Source organism: Ammospiza nelsoni, chromosome 2 (assembly GCF_027579445.1).
Source record: "Ammospiza nelsoni isolate bAmmNel1 chromosome 2, bAmmNel1.pri, whole genome shotgun sequence".
NCBI classification, from domain to species: Eukaryota; Metazoa; Chordata; class Aves; order Passeriformes; family Passerellidae; genus Ammospiza; species Ammospiza nelsoni.
In genome coordinates this window covers 109,358,226-109,386,132 of record NC_080634.1, presented here as the reverse complement: position 1 = coordinate 109,386,132, position 27,907 = coordinate 109,358,226, and the positions used below count along the sequence as shown (strand labels likewise).

The 27,907-nt window shown below is 35.8% G+C and overlaps 1 protein-coding gene across 2 annotated transcripts in view; it reads left to right on the top strand.

Annotated features, from left to right (window-relative positions):
* The window catches only part of DMD (dystrophin), a 1,160,174-nt gene that overhangs the window by 744,828 nt on the left and 387,439 nt on the right, over window positions 1-27,907 (top strand). For both annotated transcript variants that reach the window (XM_059491405.1, XM_059491401.1), the window contains exon 45: window positions 20,718-20,893. In XM_059491405.1, the coding sequence (XP_059347388.1) occupies window positions 20,718-20,893 (176 nt within the window). The remainder of the gene's footprint in view (window positions 1-20,717; window positions 20,894-27,907) is intronic.

Below are 27,907 nucleotides of genomic sequence, written 5' to 3'. Positions count from 1 at the left end.
AAGCCAAAAGCAAAAAGCGAAAACAGCCCTATGTACTGCCCGTCTCTGTGTCCCTGATAAGAGAAACCCAAACAAAACTTTCACTCTTCAGAGACAGTCTTGAAGGCACAGAACAGATGAATGGGGATACAAGCATCATAACGTCACCCCAGGATGAATTCTTGATTCATCACCAAGGGCTCTTAGAAATGTTTTAGTGTTATACAGATGGGGCAAGATTAGTTACTTAAAGTGAATTACTTTAGTTCACATAGTACTTTGTAGAAGTTTGAAAATTTGAGAGGACTACTTAATTTCTTTTAAATTAATTAACATTTAGATTTCACCAGGGATTAGAAGTACCATGTGGAATTGTTAAAATGATTCCAATCCAATTAATTCTGGGTAATAACTGGAATAGGTAGTAGCAACATCATAATGAGTCTATGGTTGCAAAAGAGTATTAAGTCTCCAATCTAAAAAATATTTAAATCTGTGTAAAGTACAAAACTCTACCTACTGAGATTTTCAATCAAATTCAGCCACTTCTTTCCCCAATTCAAGGGTCTTGCTGTCACATGATGCTTTAAATCTATAAAGTTTAATATAGACAATGTAACTTGTGCTATTTCAAAATGTACCCCTCTCTAGTTACCTAATAACAATAATATTTTTGTATTTGTATAGTATTAATCTGCATACATGAAAATCATGCTTGCTTCTCAGCAGATACTGGAAAACATATTTAAAGTCCCAAGTAATTAAAATAAGCTACACACACATTCCAGAGAGGAGACATGCAGTGAAACAAGAACAGTTATTGATAGTACTGTGAATAATTGTATTGATAATTTGTGTGAATTTAGAGGCTCTGTTTGATTTTTAAGCATTAAAGTGCCATTTCATCAGGCTTGTTAATACTCCTGGCTGTTTAAATCTATCATAAAGGCATAAGTTTTCTTAGCAACAGCAATTGAGCTAATTCTCTTTCTTTCTTCTTACTTTTGTATTCATCCAGAGGTTCAAAATAGTACATAGCTCTCATAGCATTTCCAAGGTAGTCAACTGGGTATTTATCATAGTTCTGAAAAAAGAAGAATGGATATGTCAATTTTGTCGATTACTTGTATTGTCCTCCTAAAAATATATGCTTTGTTTATGTTACTTGGTCGTCCAGCTGTAGGATTCAGATGTAGAATTATGGCTAAATAAGGCATACAGAAATGTAGTGTAAAAAACATATGAAACTATTTTGGGACAGGACATTTTTATGCAGTGAATCTGTTGTTCTTGGGTATAATTATACTGACTAAAACTAGTACTGTATCAGCCTACAATATCAGAATAAATCCAATGACAAATATCTTCTGGATGCCATTTAAAGATGATTTGTTTCTTTATGCCTCTTTTGGTTACATGATGGTACATGTACTCACTAAATTCCTGCAACCAAGTATTTCTAGGCTTTTTAAACTCCAATAATTTTCTTTTGAGTACATGTCGTCCCTCTCCCATGCAGAACGGTCAGGGAATGGGGCTGAAATTTTACTAATGAAGTTAGTATCTCAATATAAAAATAGGGGTACTTTTCACCCTTCTGAAAGATAACTTGAAATCAGCTCCAAGAAAAATTTTGATATATGCAAGACTGATCTGTTGATTGCAGTTGAAACCATGTAAACCTTCTGTTGAGCATTTCATTTTGTAGAATTTGTTTACTTCACCTGTAACCTGTATACTAAAATATTAAGCCAATAATTATTTTGTTGCCATATGGATAATGGCTGACTCATACATGCTTCATAAGGCATCTGTATTGTGGTACCAGAAGGGAATGACACAGTGAGAGCATCACCACCAGTTTTCTCCTGTTGCCCAAAGGGGAAAGCCATGCTGTAGGCACAATCCTAGTAAAACTGGATTCATTTTGCCAGGATTCTGTCTATGCTGTGTTTCAGTCACTAGAGAACTTAATTCTTTCCTTACCTCTATCAGAAAGTTAATATCTTGTCCTGGAACCACTGAAGATTCTAAGCTCAATGACATCTCTTTAAAAGCACTGTTAAGCCTTAGTTTGAAAATATCTTGTTCTCTGTGATGTATTTTTTATGCAAGTCAATGAAAACTTGGTTTGCAATTCATCATTGATTCATCAATTATAACACTGCCTTGCTTATGTCCAGCCTATAATCTGTTGTGAAGTGCCCAAATTAACACAAGCCTGCTGTTAAGACTGTCTGGCCATTTACAAATATGGTATTTCTAGATTCAGGACAGACATCAACTCTAATCCGTATTAGCTGTATTTTGAAATTAGTCCATGAAGGACACACATCATCTCTTCTATCCATCTGTCTTTTTGAGTACATAATAGAGCTGACCATGATTTATTACTTCCTTTGCTAAATGCTGTTGCAGGTACTTCTGCAACAAATTAAAATAAAATAAACTTTCTCTGCTGAATTATTTAAATAAGGAGTCACCAATGGATTATTTGGTCAATGCATACATTCATCCACTGCAAGAAATAGGCACCTAGCTGGAATATATTTTGTGTCATACAGCAACAAGAACTTTGGTGTGTTTGTGTCATCCTGACAAAAAAGCCTAGAGTACAAAAAGAGTTGAAGCTGCTTGTGTGGAACACGAGAAAAATTCATGTGTCAGTATCTACTGGACAAAATGCTGTGGCATCTGCTGGAAAAGTTTGTGGCAACACTTGAAAAAACCTCAATGACCAGAGCAGAAGAGTCCAGCCATGAATGTAGTCAGGTTTCCATAGATGCTGAGCTCTTTTGTGGCAGTAGTTGCAGTCTCAGCTGCATTTGGCTGCACAACTGTCTGATCCCAACCTGACTGTAGTTAGAGGATGGGTATTCTTCTTTTGCCTGGAGAGTGTCAAAGTTGTCTGCTGAGCCCCAGAGGGGTGATGGCCAGCAGGGGTGATAGCCAGTTCAGCCAGTGCTACACATAGACTGCAGCCCCAATTCCATTCTGTGCACAAGTACACACAGGATATCCATGGAATGCAAAATCAAATTATTGATCTCTGACTTCAAGGCATGTAATTGTTTGGGCTCAGGATACAAGAAAGGTCATCATGCTTTAGAATGAGGAGTGAAGATGGCAGTTATGTGAGACCTTTGATCCAGCAAAATAGCATGGCAATATTGTGGTTCTTGTGCAATATTACAGAATGTGTGTTCATACAGGTATAAAAATTACATATATGAGTTCTCCCTGAAAAGTAGAAAAGGTACAGAAAGAGGAATGAGCATTTCTATCAAAACTCTTTAGGAAGGTGTTCATGTACTTTGGCTATAAGAACTGTTTAAGAATCTGCTGGAAGAAGAGGGATTTAGAAACCAGAAGGTTAAACACATAGACAAGTTTAAATACCCTCAGGTACTTGTTATATGCTAATTTAGAATAATAATGCTTTAACCAGCAAATATTCAATAGCTGATGAGACAGATCGTTTCATTGTGACGTGAATGTAATAAAAATGTTCTCTGAGAAGCTAATTGCCTACTGGTAAATTGCTGTTTAAGTAAGACTTGCTGTTGCATGAGAATTTATAACAACATTCTACACCACTCCTGGTGATTTTAAGATTCCCAGTGTACAGGATGTGATAAGGCATTATGCAGGTAGAATTCTCTTCCCTTCTGGATGGGGATGTGTATAACTGTATTGTCCTTTGAGACGACTTCTCCTGCAGTTGCTGCTCGCTCAGGCTGCTGCAGATAAGAATGAGTGATGATGCCCTAGATTTTAATGGAAATTTTGGAGCGTGCACTGGTAGGGTGCAGTCTTCACCAGAGAAAAATGAGCTGACTTGCAGGCATGAGGGGTCATCAAGAAAGATAAAGAAATTGAACATATACTCCAGCCTAGGCAAGGCATTTCAAAGGATATTATGGAAATGAGGAAGAAGTAATTTAATTTTTATAATGTCATTCAATTTAAGATACAAAGTCAAGGTACTGTGTTTTTTGCATTGATTAAAGATTTAGGGTGTTCTTTTTGTGGGAACTGGTGAATGTTTATGTGGTAAAGCCTGAATGTGACAAAGAATTGAATTTGGATGTATCAGAATTATGTCATGTCTCTTCCCAAAACCGCATTACAGACAAATTGAAATTTAAAACTATTATCGAATTTTATCTTGACAGTCAAATTTCCTTAAGAAGCCTCTCTTTAAAGTTCGCTTGATCCCCAAACAGTAATATATCTTGTTTTTATGCAAAGCCTATGATACTACATTAATCATGTAGCCTTTCAGCTACAGCTCCCTTTACAACAAAAACCCAAGGCTTCTGTTCTTATTGAAACCTCATTTGCCCATTAATTGTGAGACTTTACAATGTATCAGGTTTGCAATACTGTCAAGGTTTTTTGAAATTATGATTAATTGGGTGAATTTTTACTCAAAAACCTCATGTAAACACTTTATTTTTAATGAGGAAATATGATGCTGTATCTCTCCTGCATAAGCACATTAAAAAAAAAAAAAAAACTGGGCTGAAAATTTTTCAGATGTACACATCTTTGAAGGCAGGGATAGCAAAGATATGGGAAAACTTTACTTTCTTCCTTTTTTATCTAAAAACAGAACAAATTCTTACTGAGTATTAATGCAAAAAAGTCCAGCTTGGTTGTCTGTGTCTATACTGTGCTGTGACTGATTTTACAACTGCTTGTAGATTCATCTGGAGAGGTTTTAACCAAGTTTTTGTTAAAATGGATTGAAGTTACTTAGAGTAAGGAAGTCCTCCCAAACAAGTTTAGTAAATAATGGTGTATCACCTGTTATTTTTTTTAAATCAGGTGCCTTCTGAAGCAGCCATGTTCCAAAGCCTAATAATAATAATTTTTCCCCCCTCCTGCTATTCTGTGTGTTCTGTCACCAGAGTGTCATCCCCTCTAGCTCCTGGGAGTTCCAAACCATAGCTACTCCCTTCATTTAATTGGTTTTTCATGTTAAGCATAATGGATCAGCAGTGGTGCAAAGGAGTGTGTCATACTGCCTACACAGACCACTGCAGGTTCTCCTCACTGCCCCTAGTTTGTCAAGGGACTCTGTTTTCACATAGATGTTATTTCAGTAGTAAATAGGAAGTGCAAAGACAAGAAAAACTAGTGGATGATTGACAGAAGTTGATTTGACAAAAGCTTATTTATTTTGATTCAATTCATCAGTATTAAGGTTGTGATACAGATTTCTTGTTTAGCTAAAGGTATATGGGGGGAGAAATTCTGTGTTGGGGTACGAGAGGAGAAAAAGAAGATAATTAGAACAGGCCTGCTGGTCAGTCAGAGCTATTGTGGGACAGAATATTGGGGTAATACACTACATCCCAAATCTTAGTTCTTATTTTTGAAACATTTCTCTCATATATAGTAGTCTTTGGGGCTGTTTCCTGCACTGAAAATGTTGGTGCAATCAAGGAGTAGGAGAATGCTTGTCTTAAAGCACTGTCTCTCTTTGAACACCTCTGAGCAGATTTATAGGTGCCTACTAAGACACCAGGCTTTTAGGAAAACTATTGCTAGCCAATGATGTTTATTGAAATTATTTTTATGCTTCACATCTAGGCTGCTTTTCAGAGAGCACCTTTATGCTGGCTATCTAGTGAGGACTAGGAAAATGAATGGGAATGACTCAGAGACACCCTAGTCATAAAGAAAAAACAGTCAGATGCATTCCACAGAAAAATAAAAAAGGTCTCCAGCATAAAAAATAAAAGGTTTTAAAATTTTGTACATTATTTTTTCCTAAGAACTGTGGCTAACAATATGTAGCAAAACAGTTGAGTAATAGGACAAGGGACATTTTCATAGCAAATTTCAGAGGTTAAAGTTGAGATAAAGGTAACTAGAAGATGCCAGTAATACAGATTCTTTTACAGTTTTAATTACCTCAATTAAAGAAGACAATTCTGAGATGCCTTTATTTTAGAGGAACGTACCTTTTGAAGTGTCAAGAAAAATATATGAATAATGACAACACTTTACTATTCTTCTGTATCTAAATACAAAGACACAGTTATGATATAAATGTCTTGTTACACAGTATAAAATACCTTATGTACTGCATGCACGAGTAGAATTTTTCTTAAACACATATAAATGTACTTTTAAGTTGTTTTTATCAGTAGGGAAATTTGACAATGTAGTTAATGTTGGAAAAGACCTTTTGAAAACAGGTCAGAGAAAATAAAAAACCAGCAAAGGGAAAGGTCCTAAGTTTGCTATTCTGTTTTCTGAAATATGTATGAACAAACATCTGTGTAGCATCCAATGAACTCTCTCCCCTTGGTCAATCCCCATTTCAGCCTGCTCAGAAGGGCAAGGCTCCACACATCTGTTAAGCTTTTCCTAGGTCTTCAGTGAAGAAATAACATAGCAGTGACTTTAAGGCAATTCTGTTGCCTTTTGTGTTTAGAGTTTTTTGTTTTGTTTTAAAGACAGTGCATGTGCTTCTAGATTATCACTGGTTAATTTCTGCAAAATGTAGTTTAAACTCCAGAACTATATACAATTCTTTGCAGCACATTGACACATTTGGTACAAACTAGTAATGCAAATGAGAGAGCAGCACAAATACTCTAACCATCTTTCCCAGAGAGGCAAACAGGACAGAGTACGTGTTAGCAAAATGAGTCATGAGTGTGAAAGACACTTGCTTTTTGCCTGTGTCCCAATTTTTTTGTTCCCTGCTATTTCTAGAATTTTCTCTGAGATCAATGGAAATAACAGTTTGTCTTTACAGCCTGATTTATTTACATGCTATTTTTGGCTTAGCAGAAGTCCTGACAAAAAGAGACATCTCAAATCTTTGCAAAGGATAACGATCAAGGAAGTAAGTGGAAAGTCTTTGACCATAGTAGAATTCATTTATGTCTTGTGACTATATTGTTCTCACTTCCCCTGGCAAGATCGTTCTGTGCTGCCTGACAGACAAAATAAAGGTATGACAGTGGAAATGAGGTGTAAAAGAGAGGATAATATTCCAAGACTGAAGAGATAGGGATACAATTTTATAATTCAATGTATGTTCTCCATTTTCAGCTAAAGTAAAGATAACTCATCTTCTTCCACTAGCAAATAAACTCTTACTGATTCAGAATTATCCAAATGCTTCAAAACCTGACACTTATTTAAACAGGAAAAACAGATCATCCATTTTGGTTAGACTTAACTCTGAATTGCTCTACAATTTACAGTGATTCAAGGAGAGATTGAGCAGAGTACTTTTTCACCCTCCCTTTCTGGGACCTGTAAGTGGAGAAGTTACAACAGAATGTGCATTTCTGTGAACAAAAGTTCCCTTTTACTCTTAAAAAAATTGTATAAGTGATTTATCATCATTTCAAATAAGAGAAGTCAGCAACACTGTTCTTGTTTTGGGATAGCTTTCGGTTTTAGATTTATAGAGCTGTTTCTTATACCCACCTCTTAGGGTTCAAAACACTTCACTTGAAATCCTTTCTTTTTGTCTAACTTAAGTTTCTAATGGAAATCAGGAACACTGAGGAAAAATAGTATTTTAAACAGGATCTCTGTCTGAAGGAATTGTGTCTTCTCATGTCTCTAGAGTGTCTTGAGGAGTGTACTTTATTTACAAAAGCTGTGTTCTCATTTAAAATCTCATTGCGTTATGCATGTTATCCCTGACAACACTTCTGGGAAGTCTCCTCCTGCCATCAGTCCTGTGTGGTTATTTACCCATACAAATAGATATCTCGGTTCAACACTGAAAGAATAAATTATGTAACTTCAGTCTTTGCAGATTTTCTAAGGACTAATGCATTAGTTTTGACTAGTATCAGGAACTAGGATATTTCAAACAACCGAAAAAAAAACCCCTCCAAGCAAAAAAAAAATCCCCAAAAAAGAACAAAACCCAAAAACAAACATCAAATTTTTTGGGGTTTTGTCATGCTTTTACTTCACATAATCCTCTTTATTTCTATATCCTTCAGAAAGAACATTGAGCCTAAAATAAGGAAAAAGAGGGGGTCTCATTAATCTGAAAAGTGTGACTAAATTATATTTTGCTTTATATTCTGTCTTGTGAATGTCCAGTTTCACATAAAAGAAACTGTGCAGAACCTCAGTGAGCTTAGACTCCTTCACCTCCACTTGCAGGTAGCTATTTCTTCTCTTGGTAGAGCTCACTGCAGCTTTCTTCCTGTCTGAGAGCTGATATTTTGTTGATAAGAAAAATATAAGGAAAGTGGAGTTTGACAATCACAAGTGTCCTTAATTGGGAAGTAATCAAGACTTAGAGTATATCTATCATGCAAAGTGAAACACCTGAGATGCTTCAAGACTGGCTTTCATAGAAACAAGAATGTGCTTAAGATATTCCCCAGTGTTTTGGCACGTCCAACAACAACAAAGAAAATCTTGGTGTAGGTTTTTTGCAATTACAACAGATTTAGTTTGCTTTTAACTATAATCTTTGTTTCCTTTTTTTTTTTTTTTTTTGGTCTGGTCATCTGTCTGGGATGATGCATTTTAATAAATTCATTAATTTGTACAAATTCATGAGTTCTTTTATGGGCTGTTATTTATCCTGGCTTCTTATCTGTCTTTATGCATAGAAATAGTATTTACATCTCTTTGATATTATTTGCTCTTTTCTGATATTGCAATTAGTTAGAAGAAAACACTTTCATTTTGCTCAAGGACATGTATATGAGAACCACAGATTTAATAGTTATGATGGTGTAAGCATTTTCAGATAGTAGCTTCATAACAATGTTTTATTTTGAGACTATAACTCCAGGCAGACTCAAAGTAGGCGATTACTGAAAAAAAAATTCTCCCTTGCCTCTCTTTGAAAGTGGAGAGCAGAGAAGCCACCAAGAAGTGGCTGTGAACCGTAGATGAATCCGTTTTTCCCTGTGGCTTCAATAATTTAAGCTTTGTGCCTAAAGTGCCTCTGACTTCCCTGAGCACAGAGCAAGGGTCAGAGTTGTGCTGTGAGCCCTCCACTCCCTGCTTTTCTCTGGCACTGCTGCTCTGGGAGGGCTTGGAGAGACTTTCAGCCTGTTTTCCTGTGTGAGTGGAGCTTGTGGGATTTCAGTGTCTGTTTCAGTCTGTGATTCAAATTGAATCCAATATTTGATTTTGGTCCCCATGCCCAGAAAAGTTGTTCATTGGGGTGATTCCTCTGAGACATGTACACTCAATCCTGTGGCCCCTAGTGATTCTGCAGAAAAACAGAATAATGAAGGGGATTTTATAGCCAAACAAATATTTTCCTCTTTTATATTAATGTTAGAATTTCATGGCCAGACTTCTGCACCTATAAAGTGTATTAGGTGTGCAGTATCACAGTGAATTGAAGAAAAATACTTTTTTGAGTGTTAAAATTACCATGAAACAAAATTATGTGCAGTTAAATAAATACCTTGGTCAGAATTATGCAAAAAACTGTAAATATTTAATTCTGACCAAAATATTTGTAAAATACACTAAGTACAGTTAGAGCTATTAGCATTTTTAAGGGAGAAAATGAGGTTCGAAGGCTGCAAAAATCGCCTGATTTATGCTGCTTCTCATATTTCCTACTGATTTATTAAATTATTGGTAATATCTAGCTTTATCTAACTTCTTAAATGGAAGTTTAGTGATTGACTGAAAAATTCCGTCAATCTTTTCTCTTCAGCAAAAATCAATATATTTATTTTGAACCACAATAAGTTTTTCTATATGGTAACCATTTTTCCTGCTGTGAGGGATGCTGCAATACAGAAAATAACTTTATTAGTTCTGTTGAAATATTGACTAGATATCTAGTATGGTATCAATTCTGGTGACATTTGCACCTGTTTATTCTTATTGTAATATTTTTAGTATAGATACAAAATAAGCAGACAAAATCAGATATATATGTGGACTTGACATTTTAAAACTTTTTTTAGGAGAGATTGATGTGCACTTGAAGACTCCTTTTTTGTAGTAAAACTTACTTTTCACTTGGAATTTTTTTAGGGGTTGAACTGAATATTTTTACCTATTCCAGTTTTTTCTTGGGATGTACCATTCTTTTGTAATTTTAATATAAAATACAATAATTTAAGTTTCCTAATATGTTATTATCATTTAAAAATGAATTCTTTGAAATCAGGTGTACATTTAAAGCAAAATTTAATGCTGATTGAAACTATGTCCCAGCATAGAAATTCAATGTTAAATGTAAATGTAGAGATTTGTGAATAAAAACAAAGGTATTCCACAAAATCCTCTAAATAAAACTGCTGGTTTCATAAAATATATTGGTTTTCCTCTGTGTTGCACCTTGCCAAAAGAAAAAAAAATTAGAATGCAGTAATCAAGTTGTCTTTCTATTATTATAGCACTTTTACAAATTGCATTTATGCTTTTTAAAAGTACCAGAGTTAACATAACTTAACATTAATATAGCATTTGTAGATAGTTCTCATTTTCAGATGATTGTTTGGATGGTGATTGGATGTCATAATAGTGAGCTGCAACTGGCAGTGGGTTAATTCTGTTTTGTCTTCTCTAAACATGGGAATGTGTCCTTAATTACATATTGTCTACAATTAAATACTAAAGTTATAAAATCATAGAACAATTAAATACTAAAGTTATAAAATCATAGAGCATCCTTAGTTGGAAGTGGAAGGGAGTCCCACTCTTGGCCCTGCACCTGACAGCCCCAGGAATCACATCCTGTGCTTGGGAAAGTTTTCTGAATATTTCTTGAGCTCTGCCAGGCCGGTGCTGTGACCGAGGGAGCCTGTTCCATGCCCAGTCACCCTCTGGGGGAAGAATCTTTTCCTGGTACCCAACCTACACCTCTCCTGGCACAATTTAAGGCCATTCCCTCGGGTCCTGTCACTGTCCCCACAGAGCAGAGATCAGTGCCTGCCCCTCCTGTTCCCCTCACAAGAAGCTGTGACTGCACTGAGGCCTCCCCTCAGTCTCCTCCAGGCTGAACAGACCAAGGGCCCTCAGCCCCTCCTCACACAACTTCCTCTCTAGATCCTTCATCATCCTCATTACCCTCCTTTGGATGCTCTCTAATAGTTTAATGTCTATTTTATATGTTATGGTACCCAAAACTGCCCACAGGATGGGAGCTACAGCAGTGTAGAGCAGAACAATCACCACTCTATAATAATACATTATCCATAGAAATGGATAATTATAATTAATGTATAATTACACATTATCCATAGAAAGCAAAAGGATTGCGATTTTTACTTAAGCATGACTCTTGTGTGCAATGTTACTTGATAGAAGCACAAGGGATGTTTTCCCCAAAGCCATTTTGCTGGAATCCATTTCAGAGTAGTACCAAGTCCCCTCAATGTCTATCACTCAGGGAAGCTGAGCATGTTAAAAAATCTACAACTTCACACTTCTGCTTCCTAAATTTCTATGGGTCAGTAAACCACCCATAGCTCCTATTAAATATTTCAGAAAGGGAAAAAAACCCCAAGGTTGAGGGTTTTTGTTTCTGTTTGTGACAAGTCTATGAAATAGTGATATCTTCAGAAAGAGAAGTAACATTTCCTGAATTGCTTGTTTCCTGAGTCCCTATCTTTAGCCTGGGATTCCTCTGTTTTCAACGCATATTTCTCTCAGATTTGATACAGTTATTTCAATTTTAATATAACCTCTTGTTGAAGATGTGAGAAGAGCTGAACTGAAATCAATTGTAGTCCAGCAGAGAGTACCTAGTGCCTATAAAAGTTTATTTTTATTTCTAACTCTTGATGTTTTAAAACAGTCTCTTTTTCTTCTCTTAAAAGATTAGGATGTAGGGAGGCATGTTTTTCACTGAAAGAAAACTTTATTAGAAAACATATTGATTTGTATTTTGCAACTGTGGTGCTGTTCTGAGAAAAATGTTGAATATGCAATGAACATTAGTTCCTGAAAGTATTACTATGTTTATATTATGAACTACTTTGAAGCAAGCTGATGAATTTAGTAATCAGAAATGAAATTATGGGAATATGTAAATCAGAAATCCCTTGAGTAGCAACACTGGCATGCTTAGGAAAGCATTTGAATTAATAAAAGATCAGACCCCAATGCTATAATTATGCTCTGAAGAAGGAGCAAGGACTCATAGGCTAAGATACTGAGGAACATGAAGCATAGCAGAGACCAAGAAACACCCCAGTGGTAGTTGTAGGGAGTAAAGCCATTCTACTTAACTGAACATGACTCAGTTGGGACAGAAACCCTCTTCTCAGCACTAAAAGAGCTAAAGCTGCAGCTCTTAGGATTCTAGAGTTGATGGAGCTGTGAAAGGCAAGGGAAGGTCCAGCAAGATCTAAAGAGAGGAAGGAGGAGGATGATGTGGTAGCTGCTTACAGACAGGTGGTTTGTCATCCATCCCTTGCCCCTGACATTCTCCCACAGGCTGGTCTCACTCAGAGGCTTGAGGCAAATGCTGCCTTGATGGAGACAGGAGGAGGAGAAGCAGCAGGTAGACAATTAATTCTGGCTGTCAGAATCCTCTGGTAAATGATTTGCTAAGGTTTTTTGGGTCTATCTTAAGTTCAGGACAGTTGAGCTTATGCTGTATGATCCTTCCAGCACTGGGCAGGGAAATAACTTGATTGCTATAATTAGATTTCTTCTTTTTCTTCTTGAAAATTGAGTGTTTCTGCTGGCTTGGTTTATTTTGTTCTGGTTTTAACCTAGCTGAAATCTCAGGAAATATTTTATTTTTGTCTCCTTATCTCACTGAACACAACCCATGGTTTGCTCCTGTTGCTGTATTGCAAGGCCATAATGCAGTGATGTACCACAGGTAAATCGGTAAGTGGAGCTGTCCGTGGTACCCAATTCCATTTTACTGCCTTTGCACTTGATGCTCCTGTACAGAAGCTGTTCCAAGCCTAAACTGATTCATCCCCTTGCCTACCACAGTAATTTTCCACTACTGGGAAGCCACTTTTCTAGGCTTCACATTTCTTAGGATACATTTATTCCTTTATAACTTTCTATAATTGCAGCCAAGCCAGTGTACGCTGATTACTAGTCCAAATACTTTTGCCATTCTTTTCTTATTAATGGGCAGAATAATATTAGTAATAGGTTTTTCTATTTTTGTCTGTTATGTGACTAATTTTTTTGTTTTCACAGAATAAAAAGTATCCAGAAAAGTTTCTTGTATTTGTGAAAAATATATATTTTAAATATTAATGAAGAAGAACAAACACATGAGGTTTTTCTGATTGAAAAAAAATTATGTGAAATTTTAATTTATTTTAAAATAAAATATAGAAGATATGGATGAGAATTCCAACAGAGAGGGTTATACAAATACATTTATACAAATATAAAGATATATTTACATGTTATTCAAATACTTGAAGGGGGAGATATCTGCAGTAGCTTATTATAAAGGAAAGCTGTAAATGTCCAATACCACAGAGTCAATATGTATAGCTTGTTCAATATTTCCAATCTGCTTTCATTTAATGGGTTGAGGTTTTCCATATCTGGAAGCACTGACAAATAAAAATCTATAAATTTTAAAAGAAAGAGGTAATATGTACCACATAAATATAATGTTTGAAAAGAAAACAGGATACTAAGGCACATGTGTATATTCCAGTGCTGCTGAGTTAATGAATAGAGATAACACGTTCCAGGTATAGATGCCATAGGAAAGCAAATTGAAGTTTTCTAGATTCTAATGCACACAGGATTATGCAAGGGTCTGGATAGTTCTGTAAGAATCAGGAAAATCTGTGAAATCATAAAGGTGCTACAACAGTTTTTAATTTAAAAGAAGAAAAATAAGTTGCTTTAAATATGACAGAAAAAAATTAAGAACTACATTCACATTGAGTTGGATTAAAATAGCTTATTTAGCTAAAAATCTTGTTGTGATATTAAGATAAATCCATCAGTACTGCTGATAAACATGGTATCAAATTAGGCCATATTGAATTCTGTGTAGAGACAAATTAAAAAGTTGTTTGACTGAGTATTGTCTTCACATTTTGATGCTACATCGGTATGGAAATTAATATATTACAGTGGTATTCAGTATTGTGTGCTGCAAAATCAGTGTGGAGGTTTTTGGACTCAGAATTGAATTTTATGTGTTTAACCTGAAGCATTATAGTTAGCATGCAGTAGCAGTAGAGTTTTTGCAGGAAAAAAATTCCCTTTTTCTCCCTGCAGTATTTCTAAATCAGTTCTAAAATTAAATTGAATTAATATACTAATAAAAAGCAACTGTGTCATTTTGGCTAGAAACACAAAATAGACCTCTGGTCATGCACTTTACAGTTCAATACCAAAATGATATTCATCACAATTTTGTGTCACATTAGAAAGAGACAAGAAATATTAATTTAAAGGGATATGGCTCATTTTTACACTTGCATGTCACTGGAATAAAATGAGAAAGAGATTTTCTTTTTTTTTTTTTATTATTCTGGTGTGTATCTTTATAAAACCACAAGGATTTAGTATGATTGCAAACTATCAGAATTTGAAGACAATACTACTTATCTTATAGTTTCTAAGATTATTAAGTTGCCAAGGTCAGCTCTCAGCTGAAACAGTAATATATAACTTTTTTCAATGCTTTTAAGCCACAGAGTGTTTTTGTGGAGAGTTGACCCTGGCTGGACACTAGTTGGCCACCAAATCTACTTTGTCACCTCCCTCCTCAGGTGGACTGGAGAAGAAAAAATACCACAAAAAGCTCATGTATCAAGATAAGTACAGGGAGAGATCACTCACCAGTTGCCATCATAGGCAAAGCACTCAGCTTGAGGAAATAATTGTATTTATCTTCAATTAAATTGGAGCAGGGCAATGAGAAGCAAACCTAAATCTTAAAACAACTTCCCTCCACTCCTCTACACACGTCCTAGGATTTTCTGCACTCCTGAGCACTTTAAATCTCCACATCCAGTGATACAAGTGGATGGAGAATTGGGGCTCTGATTAGTGCATCAAATGTTGTCTCTGCTGCTCCTTCCTCCGCAGAGGGGGAACTTCTCACAGCCTTTCCCTACCCCAGGATGGGGACATTCCCACATGTGCAGCTTGGGAACAGATGGCTCCAGCATGGAGACACGTGCTGCCAGCCAGGCTGCTCCAGCATGGGCTCCTGTCTACATGGGGCCACTGCTCCTGCCAGGACCCTGCTCCAGCACAGACTGCCCACCAGGCCTCAGCATTTTTTTAGCATCCCCTTGCTCTGGAGAGGATCCTCCAAGGGCTGCAGGGGCACAGCTGCCTCACCAAGGTCTGCACCAGGGTCTGCAGGGGAACCTCAGCTCTGGAACCTGGAGCAGCTCCTGCCCCTCCTCCTGCACTGACCTCGGTGTCTGCAGGGCTGTTTCTCTCGCATATTCTCACTCCTCCCTCCCTCTTCAATTACACAGCTGCACACTGTGGGAATGTCCCATCCTGGGGATTTCATTCCTCTTCTTAACTACATTATCCCAGAGGTTCTCCCAGTGATGGCTCAGCCTTGGCCAGCAGCAGGTCCATCTTGGAGATGGACTGGAGATGAGTTTGGAATTATATTTTAGAGCAACAGAGAGAGCAGCAGCAAGAATCTGGAATTACTGTAGCAACCTGGGGTACGAAGTTAGTAAGCCATAGTAGACTATTGCTTTTTTTAAGACCAGCAGGATAGACTAAAGAATTTCTGTAGATAAAATAATGAAGTTTCCACTTTTATGGCTTGTCTTCTGAAGGACAGATTTCTCCCTTTCTAGAGACAAAAGGCACAGTCAGAGGATAAAGTCTGGAAGAGATTAAAACTTTCAAATAAATCTGGAGCTCTTGCTGAGTTTAGAAGCTTTTGGCAGAGTATAAGAAGTTTTATATCTCCATTTATTTTGTTAAAATATACAACTGTGAAGTAGAATTGTACCCAACTTTCTTTATCTATACTATCAGTCATGGATAATATAAAATCCATCTAGGGAAATAGTGGCCCTCATGTCTTCCTAACTGTACAGCACCAAACTGTAGAAAAAAAAGAAGTAATACAGAAAGCAGGATAGAATAGTCATTTCCTAAGGCTCTCCAACAAAGCAATTTGCATACCAAATCAAGCAAAATGTTTCTATGTTTTATAAGCTTTTTAGATAAACTGTGGCGTAAGCCAAATATAATTCTATTTATAATTTTTTTTCAAAGTGAAAATGAAATCTCCTTTTAATTTTACAGTATTTATTGTATGTTTATAAAACAGGTCTGCGGTAATTTTCTTTTGGTTTCCCATGTACAGCTGATACCCAAAAACAGAGAACATAAACCCAGGTCTGCTTTATAGGGAGAATCTGCCCAAAGCCTACTGTCACCTCTTTCAAATACTATTGCTGAACAGGGTTGGTATTAATATTCAAGCCATTATACTTCCTATAATTTATGTTGAGAAGAAAACATTTTCCTTTACATTATTGTCAACTCCATAGCAAAGGACTTTTTTCACTATTTTTCACTTTTCCATCTCCATCAGCTGTCCTGAATTTCCATAATTCATAATAATACTAACACAATAACAAACATAGTGCACACCAAGCAACAAACATTTCATAGCTGTTGGTCACAAAACAGCTAGGAAACATCGTATACTCTTTGTTGATTGCTTTAATCCTAACAAAGTGCCCGTAATGTGTCTCCAGATTAAATCACTAGGGTTTAACTGCCTAGAAAATTAATTTCTTCCTTATTTCTAATAGAATATTGAACAGAGGTACATACTCTTAATGGGTAAATTCATTCTGATAACCAAATGCTAGCAAATTGTTTGGGGGAAAATTTTCCACCAGATGTTTCCACAGTCCTTTGATTTATATTGCTGCATCTGAGTAGACACTCTTATGTCAACCTTATGGTTTTATGTGATTTAAAGCAGAGGAGAAATTTATGTAAATGACTGAAGATTAGAACATAAATGTTGAATTTAGGACTACAGTTTTTTAAAGTAGTGCATAGTACCTTTAAGAGCTTTTGGATCTGTACCTTACACTGCAGGAAGGAGAGGCAATACATTTTTTTTCCCCTTAAATAATTTTGTGACCATTCATTTTTTCTGACAGAAATTAGCTTGGTTTTAAAATTTTTTTCATGTTGTTGCAGGGCTTTTCCATAACAATAAATGATTTTTAAGTACATTTGTTAATCTTAGATACTAATGTAAGTTGTGAAAAGCATCTTTGTGGTAATAACTCTGGGATAAGCATGTGAAATGTGGCTTTGAGTAAAACAGTTAAAGAACTTTTGTTCTCTTCATAAAAAATACCTTTTAAAAAATGTTAATGTCTTCATGGGAGGCTCTGCTTTGTGCAGAATCCATTACCAAAAAAAATCTTTTTTGTGAGCTGTGGAATCCAGTAGAACTTTATCAGCACATGTGTTTCTGTTTAATCATGTTAAAAGTGCTAAATGCTTAGAGTTCTTGAAAAAAAAAGCATCTCAGATTGAGTTCTTTATGGTGATCTGAAATGCAGATGGCCAGAAAGCTTCTCTCATGTTCTGGTGGAAGTTCACACTTCTCCTTCCTACACATCTTGTTCCCATTCCAGCATTAGAGATCTTAAGTTCTAAGACCACCCCTGCCATTGAGCTAGCTATTTTCTTTTCTTCTTTGTAAGTGAGGCCTATTACATAATATGTCAGAGGATAAATGAAAAAATTCCTTTGTTTATCTTTGTGTCAAGTGAAATAAGTGTGGCAATCATGTACTAGTTGCTCTTTTGTGTTTGTGTATGCTGGGGGAGAGAGAAATCCTAATTTAAGATGCTGTGAGTACAAGAAATAAGCTCAGAGTACTTGAATGAGCTTTCACTTAGCATTTCACTTCATAGTACTTTACTGACTGGTTGTTGTTTCTGTCATTTAGAGAAGTGGATTCATAGATAACAAGTAATTTCTACAAATTTTGCTTCTAAAACCTCCAGAGTTCCAGAAGTAGAATTTCCCATCTTTTCATCTCTGTTCTTGTTTTGATTTCCTATTCCAAATGAATGGGCCTCTGCATATAAGTAGAAACTTTGTTCTGAGTTGTTTTTTCAGTAAGTGGTCTGGATCTTAACTTCACACAGGTGCATGCAGTAGCACAAAAGTCTCAAGAGCCTTGCTGGAAATATGCCACTTAATCTAACATATTTTTTATCAAACTATATTTCGTTATGATTTGCCCATGTAATTCTCCCTACTGTGCAATGCAAAAGCTCTAGTGCTAAAATCAATGTGAAATACAGCGAATATGTGCAAAAACTAGTGAATATGTGAGAAAACTATGTACTTATTAATACTGGGCATTACCAAAAAGGAGATAAGTAGTGGAAAGACCAAATTAGACTTGCAAGAGTAAACAATATTTACATTTAGACAAACAACCTAGCTATTGCTGCTATTTTTTTCTAACAGTGAAATAATGTATATGAAAATAATAGTCAAAAAGTTGGGCTAGGTATTATTGTATTAATGTGCATTGCAGAAAGAAAATAAGATCTTATATCTCAAAGTAAGAGGCTTTTATGTGTCTATTCTGGCTCTTAGAAAATCTTGCAGTTTCTGCTACAAAGGTACCTTAGAAACCTTACACATTCCACAGGCAAAGCAAAGTGTGCTGGGACACTGTGGGGCAGCAGGGTGCTGGGTGACATGACTGGACTGTCACATAGCTTCTAAAGATCCTGTAGAAAAATCTTTATCATCCTATCAAAATATAATAAAACAGGATGCAGATTACTGTCACATCAGGCTCATCACAGCTACTTCTTATTCTGAAATTGTGGGGGTTCAAAATAGTTTGGAAAAACCCCCCAACACATCAGCAGAACAGTTTTACTGAGAGGAATCTAAGGAATAATTTGGGGATGGAGTGTGTGTGTCCTGTAACAACCTACAAGAAATTGTGATAAAACCAAACAGAAAGTGTATTAAAAATAAGCCAAATCTCAAAACTGCAAACCTCTGCATCAGCTACAGCCCCTTGTCCAGGACTGTGGGCAAACACCACCACACACCTGCTGACATTGACCCCTGTGCCCCAGGCTCTGCTGGTGCTGGTGTTCAAGCTGTCCCTGTAAAATCTGTGCAAAAGCTGAGACAGTGCATTCAACTGACCCAATGCAATTTAATGAATTAGTAGCTGGCAACTCAGTTTGACCACATTAGAACAAGTAAACTTACAGAGTGATTCAGTTTGTGAACTTCAGTCATAACCTCATGACCAAAGATATATATTACAAAAAAGCATAAGGAGTACTTATGTTCATCTTTTACATTCCTGGAAAGTTGTATCAGATTTAAGTGTTTCATGGACAAATTTTATTTAATGTTAAAATGTAGGTTTGCTGACTTGCTCTGCAATTTATGCTATGTATTAAGAAAAAGAAAGCAAACATATCATTTTATTCTGGGGTATGATATGCTGAAGTATTTGGTTTCCTCCAGAAAAACTAGTTTCAGCATTTTACTTGAAAGCCTTTGTATGGACATAGGATTCAGACACACTTCCTGAAGTTGTGAAAATCTGTCATAAGTATGAATGTCACAGTGTAGATTGCTGATGTTATTTCAGCTCCTGCTTATTTTAGCAGTAAACTGTTGAAAATTATTTTACACTTTTTTGTTTCTATATTCTGAGTAATTCAAAGGAAAAATACTCATGCTCTAAGTGATGACTAAAATTATGAAAATGTTGTAGTGTGTTTTGTTAGTTTATTTAATTACTCCCCCATTTTCTGTCATGAAAATATTGATTATTCATAGATATGAACTTGATTCAACAGGCATACAGTGTTACAACCTAAGCTACAGATTCAGAATTCTGTTGTTTTTAAACATGAAGTAAGGTAGCTACAGGAATTCTGCAAGAAAAAAAATATTTTATCATAAAAGTTGGAGAAAAATGTACCCACTGCATTCAGTAAAACTTAAGAATGGCCCATATTGGTTATCTTTTGGTAGTTTTTAATTCTATTTGTAAATAGAAACATTCCAATACTTTTTCTTACAAATGTTGTTCTCTCCAGTCCTGTTAAAAAAACCCCAAAAACCAAACCAACTAACAGCCACCAAATTCCAAACCAAACCTAAAAACAACAGCAACAACAAAACCAACCTCCCCTCCTGCAAAAAAAAAAAAAAAAAAAAAAAACAACCAAAACCCTAAAGCAAAAGCACAGCCAAACAAACAATCAAAACCAAACAAAAAAACACGAGAGTTTGGCTTTTCACAATTGGAGAAGAAGATCTTTAATGGAATCAGAAGTTCTTTAATGGAATCAGAAGTTCTTTAATGGAATCAGAAGTTTTACAGTCTCTGCTTTCCTGACACTGTTTATTTGAATTTATAGCTAATAGGAATTTTGTTTTGCACATTTTGTAGTTTAAATCTTACAATGCTTTGTAGACTCTTTTATGTGATATATGTGATATATACCTGTGGGTGTGTAGAAGAAAATTTTTTCTCAACTGTTATTAATTGATGTGCAGAGTATACTGTAATGCTCTCTAGTAGACAGCAATACAGGAGGGGATAAAAGGTTGCAGAGATGTACTGAAAGGTATTTGCTACAAAATAATGAGGTGTCCTGTTTTCTACTCATCTTGGATTTTTCATTTGGACTTCAGAGGAGAGCAAAAACTTTCACCTCTTTCCATCTTTCCAGTATGTGATAAAGCATTTCTTTCATGCTTAATTTCCTTGTGAAGACATGAATGTGTTGGGTATTTTGCAGGAGCTTCAGGATGGCATTGGGCAGCAGCAAACTGTTGTCAAAACATTGAATGCAACTGGTGAAGAGATTATTGAGCAGTCATCAAAGGCAGATGCCAAGGTGCTGAAGGAACAACTGGAAAGTTTGAATAATCGGTGGAAGGAGATCTGCAGACAGTTGGTAGAGAAAAAAAAGAGGTAGGTTAAAAGACGGTAAAAATATTGTGAAAGTATTTTTAGTTGTTTTAGATTTGATTCTGGCTTGAAATTTCGAAGGACCTCTCAACATCTAGAGTCTTCAAATATAAAAGGAATTATCAGTCATTGAATTTTGCGTCCTATAAATTGTTCGTACACTATAATTTAATTATTTTCTACTTACTCCTGTCAGTGACTACCACTCCCTTCTAGACTCCATATTTTTATCTTTTAACCTTTAATGTTTAAAAGAACTAAACAAGCATCCATAACTGCTCAATTTTAAGTAGAACATTACCGAATTTACTGTTTTATAATGTTTCTGTTTGATTGCATGTCATTAAAGCACATCTCTGTAATACTAATACTACCTTGGTTAATTCAAAAAGGTAATCCTAATCTATTTCATCTATAAAAACCAATGCCATTAACATCTACATTTCATAGGCTGGATTTAAAAAAATGGATTTATCAATTTAATATTATTTATGATCACTCTTAGATAAATTTTTCTTATGCAGACACAGAAAGCTAGAGTGTTTGAGATAATACAAAAATAGTTTTATACCTTTAAAAAGAGAATTTCCAATATAAAAAAAAGTTGCTGTTAAGATAGGTTTTAGTAAAGAGCATGTTCTTAACCTTCATTCTAAGTCTATCTGGATATGCCATTCTGCTTTAAAATACTGTTTTCAGAGCCACTGGGGCAAAAAAGCTGTGAAAATGCTTACTAGCATCAAAAAGGGAGTGTCCTGGAGGGTTATTACTGAGCCTAATCATGATTAAAGTTTCACTTGGAACATGTTATCAGTCATTGGAAAGGCTGCCCAAGGAAGTCATTGAGTCACCATAGAATCACAGAATGGTTGAGGTTGGAAGGGAACTTAAAGTTCATTGAGCTCCAACCCCCCTGGCATAGACAGTGAAACCTCTACTAGATCAGGTTTCTCAGAGCCTCATTCAGCCTGGCTTTGAAAACTTCCAGTGATTTGAACTCCACAACCTCTCCGGACAACCTGTATTGGCACCTCACAACGCAGAAGCAAATAATTTCTTCTTAATATCTAATCTAAACACTCCCTTGTCTTAAGGCAATTCTCCTTTATCCTATCATTCCATGCCCCTGTGAAAAGTCTCTTTTCAGCCTTCCTGTAGCTCCCCTTTGGGTACTGGAAAGTGCCTGAAGGTTTCCCAGTGGTATTTAGAACACATGTAGATGTGTCACTTAGGGACATGGTTTAGGGATGGGAGTGCTGGGTTAAGGGTTGGAGTCAGCGATCCTGAAGGTCTTTTCCAACCTAAATGATTCTGTGTTAAAAGAAGGAGATGCAGCAAATAATCTATAGCTGTCAGAAACTTAAATAATTATTTCTGCTGTATTTCCAGGTGTTGATGGCACTGTTATTTGTTACACCAGGGAGTCCTTGGCCTTTAGTTGTCCCATAAAAAGCTGTTCTTTTGTACATTGGAAACTCATCTGTGTTTCCAAGCATTAACTCGTTACGTAAGTGCAAACACAAAATAATAACACATCATTTTAACAGCCCTGTAATCTGCTTTGGCAACACAGAAGAAAGAGATTTGTGGTTGAGCTTTGTCTGAGGACATAAAATATATTCCTGTTCTGGTTAAGATTGCTATTGTTCATCCCTTCATATATTGATAGAAGTGTCTAACTGAATGTTCTTTCAGCTCAATGCAGTGTTAGAATATTACATGGATTTTCTTGGCATATTCTGCATTTTAAGGAAGCCTAGGATTTTTTAAGTGGGAATAATCCAATTATGTTCCCCAGATGAAGGTTCTTAAACACTTGCACATGTTGTCCTCCTTTTGTTCTGTTCAGTATGTTGACCGATCGGTTTGTTTTCCTCTGGAATGACAGCTTGTGCAATTTAGAGGAAAATGATTGCAGAGACCTCAGTTAGTGAACTTTGCATGAATAATAGCATTGCACCAGGAGGAATACAGATAGAGTTGTGCTGCACTGATAGAAATGTTCCTGGTGCACTTTAGTGAGACTCATGTGCATCAGGATGCTCCTATTTACCTCCCAGTCTTCTTGGCTGTGCCAGAGACAGGGAATGCTTTTTGCTCCCAGGTCTTGGAAACACATCCTACCCTAACTTCTGCCACCACACATGTGGTTTCTTTTTTTTTTCTTTTTCTTTTCTTTTTCTTTTCTTTTTCTTTTCTTTTTCTTTTTCTTTTTCCTTTCCTTTCTTTTCCTTTTCCTTTTCCTTTTCCTTTTCCTTTTCCTTTTCCTTTTCCTTTTCCTTTTCCTTTTCCTTTTCCTTTTCCTTTTCCTTTTCCTTTTCCTTTTCCTTTTCCTTTTCCTTTTCCTTTTCCTTTTCCTCTCCTCCTTTTCTCCTCACTCTTCTATAGTGGATTTTCAAAAGAAAGAAACTAGTTGACAGGAAAAAGTTGTGTGTTCTAAGTAAGTCTCAATTATTGATGAAGCTGGGCATGAAAAGACCACAGGCTTATCAGCTGCACGGTCTTTATATAACCATGGTGACATGGGATTTGCATAACTCTTATGCTTTGACATCTTTTAGTTTTTCATTATTTGTCCTAATTTGGTTTTGGGTATTCGTATTCTCTCTTTTTAAGACTTGAAACCCATGTCACCCAAAATGCTTTAACTTATCCTCAGGATCAAAGCATGAGTAAAACAAAAGGTGAAGGATGTGGCTTCTACTTACACTCCAAAGAGTTGATATTGTTATGGCATTGTCCAATGCATATGTTGGTACTGTGTCAAATTTATTTAAATATATGAGTAGAATATAAATTACAAAAAAAATATGTGTCAATTGACATGTTTGATTTCTCTTTTTCAGAACAGCTTAAATGGACTATTGAAAAAAAAAGCACCTGTAAAGTCAGAATGCTTATACTGTGACTCGCATAAGTTTTAATAGTCCTTTTATTTTTGTCTACATTTTCTAAAAATTAAATTTTTGTAGTTAAAATAATGTTATTAAAGTCAATTTTGAGAATGAGAAAATAAGAGGAACATTTTCAAACTGTATTGAATGAAGGTGATACTGAAGGTAGAGCAGACCTGGTATAACACATCTTCATGTAATAATTTCAAATAAAAAGAAAATAGATATTAACATTTAGAACCTTCTGTAAACCAGAAAAGAAAATTGACTGTAATAATAATAATTTTACTAGGTTTCAGTTTTTATTCTTTGTAATTAATACATTATGCTCTGCTTTAAAGTTAATTCTCAGTAGCTCAGAGTAGTGATCAACTTAAACTTTGTTTCCTATTACATTTTTTTGCTCAGCAGATCTCAAGATAAAGTGGCAAGAAATTAGCAATTGAATGGATTCCAGAAATGAAATCTGTTGGTGATTTCAGATTCAAGTATAATGCTGCTAAGCATTATTTGGCAAGGAAACTTTATATATTGTAAACTCTGTTTTTGCTATTTTCTTACCCAAATGAAAGAAATTGATTTTGATAATCCTACGCAGTCTTACATGAAGTTTTGAACTTTTATGTGGTGCATTGACAATCCCTTCTACATGTATTTTTCAAGCTGAATTCAAAGATCAGTTGGGGCTGAGGGGAGGAGGGAAGCAATTACAGGAGTAACAGAAAGTGATACAGATATTTTTAGGAGGTGCATGAATGTGAGAAATTTGTTGGAGACATGAGGTGCATGGTGACATTTCCAAGAATGCTGATGACATTATGCCTCAGGTAGTCAAAGGCTGAGTTGATAGTGGGAACTCCAAAACTGAGCAGATGGGCAACAAGTTGCAGATGATCTCGATCAGAGACAAATGTGAGGCAAGGAATATTTCACACAAACAGACTATCCCATACTTAAATGATGCTGAGCTTGTTACAACTCCAGAAAGTGATCCTGACCTTATTGCTGAAAGTGTTTACAGGCACAGGATGGGGTGGCAGCAAAAGAAAAAACCATGGTGTTTTAGGTTGCATCAGCAAGGGTATTACAAACCAAAAAGAAGCCGTTTTGATGATACCAAAAACTGTGGTATACTCACGTTGGTTTCTGTGTGCAGAGCTCTGTGCATGTCAAAGGATATGAAGGGCACACAGAAAGTATTCATGGGGGGAGGCAGATTAAATGAGCCAAGGTTTGGAGTGGCTGCACTGTGAAGGGAGACTAAGAACTCTCTTCAGTGTGGAGAGAAACCTCAGGAGGGTTATGGCTTAGGTTTACAAAGTTGAACTGATGGGTAAACTGTAAGTGGAACAAAATGTTATTGACCTGATTCCTCAGTACTTACAAGGGAAGATTCCTTGTTGGAAATGTAAGAGATGTTAAAATGGATTTAAGATTTACGTTGTGATTTCTGTATATCTGAGATGTGCCACAGAAGGTTATGGAGGAAAATATCATCACTCAGCCCTATACAATTGAAAACCTAGTGTCCATGGATCCTGGGAGAGTATGAGCTGGATGAAGTAAAGAAAATTCCCATCTTCTGTGTTCCCCTTAACCACCATCTCCTGTCCCCAGTGCTGATGGCTCTCTGGGCTTTTCAGAAACACTTGGGTATTTTTCATGTTCTGGCGCATTGATTATATTTTGGGGAGGAGAGGACGAATTTTACAAAATTGCTTTGTCAGTTTTCCTGAGGTTGTATGGTTAAATGGTCTACTATTTATTCATAATACTATCACTGCATTAATAAAGACCCTGTAAATTCAAAATATTTCCTGTAACCACCATGAACCCCACAGTTTCAAGCTGACTTGAAAAGGAAAGATTTAAACAAGATATAATTCAAAAGGTTTCACCATGTTAATTCAGTTTTCATAAATAATTTGGAATAAATAATAAACTACCTGAATAATAAGAACTGTAAACCATATCAAAATCATGATATTCTATAAATTGCTGAAACTGATCATAGGTTCACTAGATGCTAATATTAATCTCAGTAATGGACTGACAGTTTTAATGAATAAGAATTATTTGGACTACAAAAGGTCAACTTAATTAAAAACAGTCAAGAAAACAAACTAAATCTCAAAACAATTTCAGGAACTTGTACTGCTCTTAAGTAAAAAGGAGCTCATTTTCAGTTTTAAAAGGTCAAATGCTGATCTCAGGCAAAGCACAGACTTAAAATTGACTTTGAATCTCCTTTCTTTGGTACTGAAGATCAAGAGGTTATGCTTGAGTTATGTTTGCGTAGGATGTTATCTTGCACTTGCCTTTATCTAAGAGTTTCAAAGCTGTAGAAGTTTGAATTCAGTGTTTAAAGTTTCTGTATCTTGCAGTCTAATCCATCCCGCTAAGAATTAGATGAGAATGTAATTTTAGCACATCTAGTCATTTTATCTTACTGAAAACTTTGAAACAGACCAGGCAGTTGAATAAAGTGGAACTTGATTGAAAGTCTGATACACTGGTAGTTAGCAAATTGGGAATTTAATTGAGTTTTTGTTAACATTTTGCTACAAAAGACATGTTTTTGGAAAAGTTGGAGTTTGTACTCTAGTACAGCACGACTCTGAAATTGAGACTTTGGAGACCACGGGAAGTCACAAAGACCCTTTGAATAGATGCTAGTAAGGCCAGACAAAAGAGGGGAAATACAAAGTTTCTGCATCTTCCTCTTCATACTCCAACAATCATTTTGAATACTGAATCTTCTAAACTGCACCAACAGAAGCTTGCTCTGCCTTTTCATCCCCTGAGACACATCAGGCCACAGCACGCTGTGTCTGCTCTGAGACATGCCCCTGGGACACCTGAGTTTTGGGTGATTTAGGGATGTGGTGGTTTGCCATCAGGGCCACAGTGTGCAGCAAACCGCAGGGCTGTGGCTGCTGCTTGGTGCTGCTCTTTCAGGAACACGTGGGACAGGCAGGGAGAGCCAAGGGAATGTACATAGGAGGAGAGGAAACATCTCGCATAGGAGCTTGAGAAAAGGATGACTCATGAATAAGGCTCTGGAAAGACTTGTAACAGTAATGCTGGTTGGTCTTTTTATTTTTCACTTTTGCAAAAAGTTTCTTGTGTAATTTTTGAAAACAGATGCCCAGGAAATAGATTCCTTCAATGTTTCAGAAGTAATCAGTTTGGGGTTTTTTAGTCATCATGATCTGACATTTGTTAAAATTGGGTTCAGTTGAATGGAAGAGAATTTTTCATTATTCTAGCTGCAAATACATTTACACTTTTAATGAGTTTGAACCTGCAGACTGCCTGTTCAGATCTCTACCCAAGCGAATTTGAAGTAATTACGGAAAGAATGACAGAACAAAGACTGTTTACCAGAAGATGTCCAAGTACTTTCCTGAATACAAAAATACAGGCTTTTTATTCTAAGTAAATATTAATTGTTATAAAGTAAACATACTTTTTAATATTTTTATTCAATATCTTAGGTATTCTTTTTCTTCCATAACATACTAACTACAAATGATTGTTTTCCTTTACTTGAAAACTTAGCATATTGAAGGCTGTGATTATCTTCTAGTTGCAGTTTAAAAACTGGTTTAGGATGAAGAGATTTTATGACAGTTATGTCAATAAATATATTTTTTCTTTACAGCACATAATTAGCTATATATTGATACAATTTTCTTTTTTTGACTGTCCAGATTTCTTAAAATGAATCACTAGAAAAGAATTACTGGCATAAATTTTTATTGTGTTTACAAACAGGTTAACTAAATGTCTTACTGTTTAGTATTTACATCTAAATATGTTTTCAAAAGTTTATGTGCTATTTTAATTTCACTTATTTAAAGTTCTTTACCCTAATGAAGCATAATTATCCATTCTTTAGAGAAAGAATGAAAATTAAATTTTTGTTGGTAAATATTGTCTCTACATTTTTGTTATGATTTTGGTGGCCTCATATTCTCAGTAGCAGCCGCTAAATTAATTCCTAATTTTAGAAACACAATAAATACAGAATTGACACCTGAATGTTACAAAAAGTGAAAGGCACCAAAATATTATTGGACTTACAGATGGGAATATGAATCATAAGTGCAGATCTGTCCTA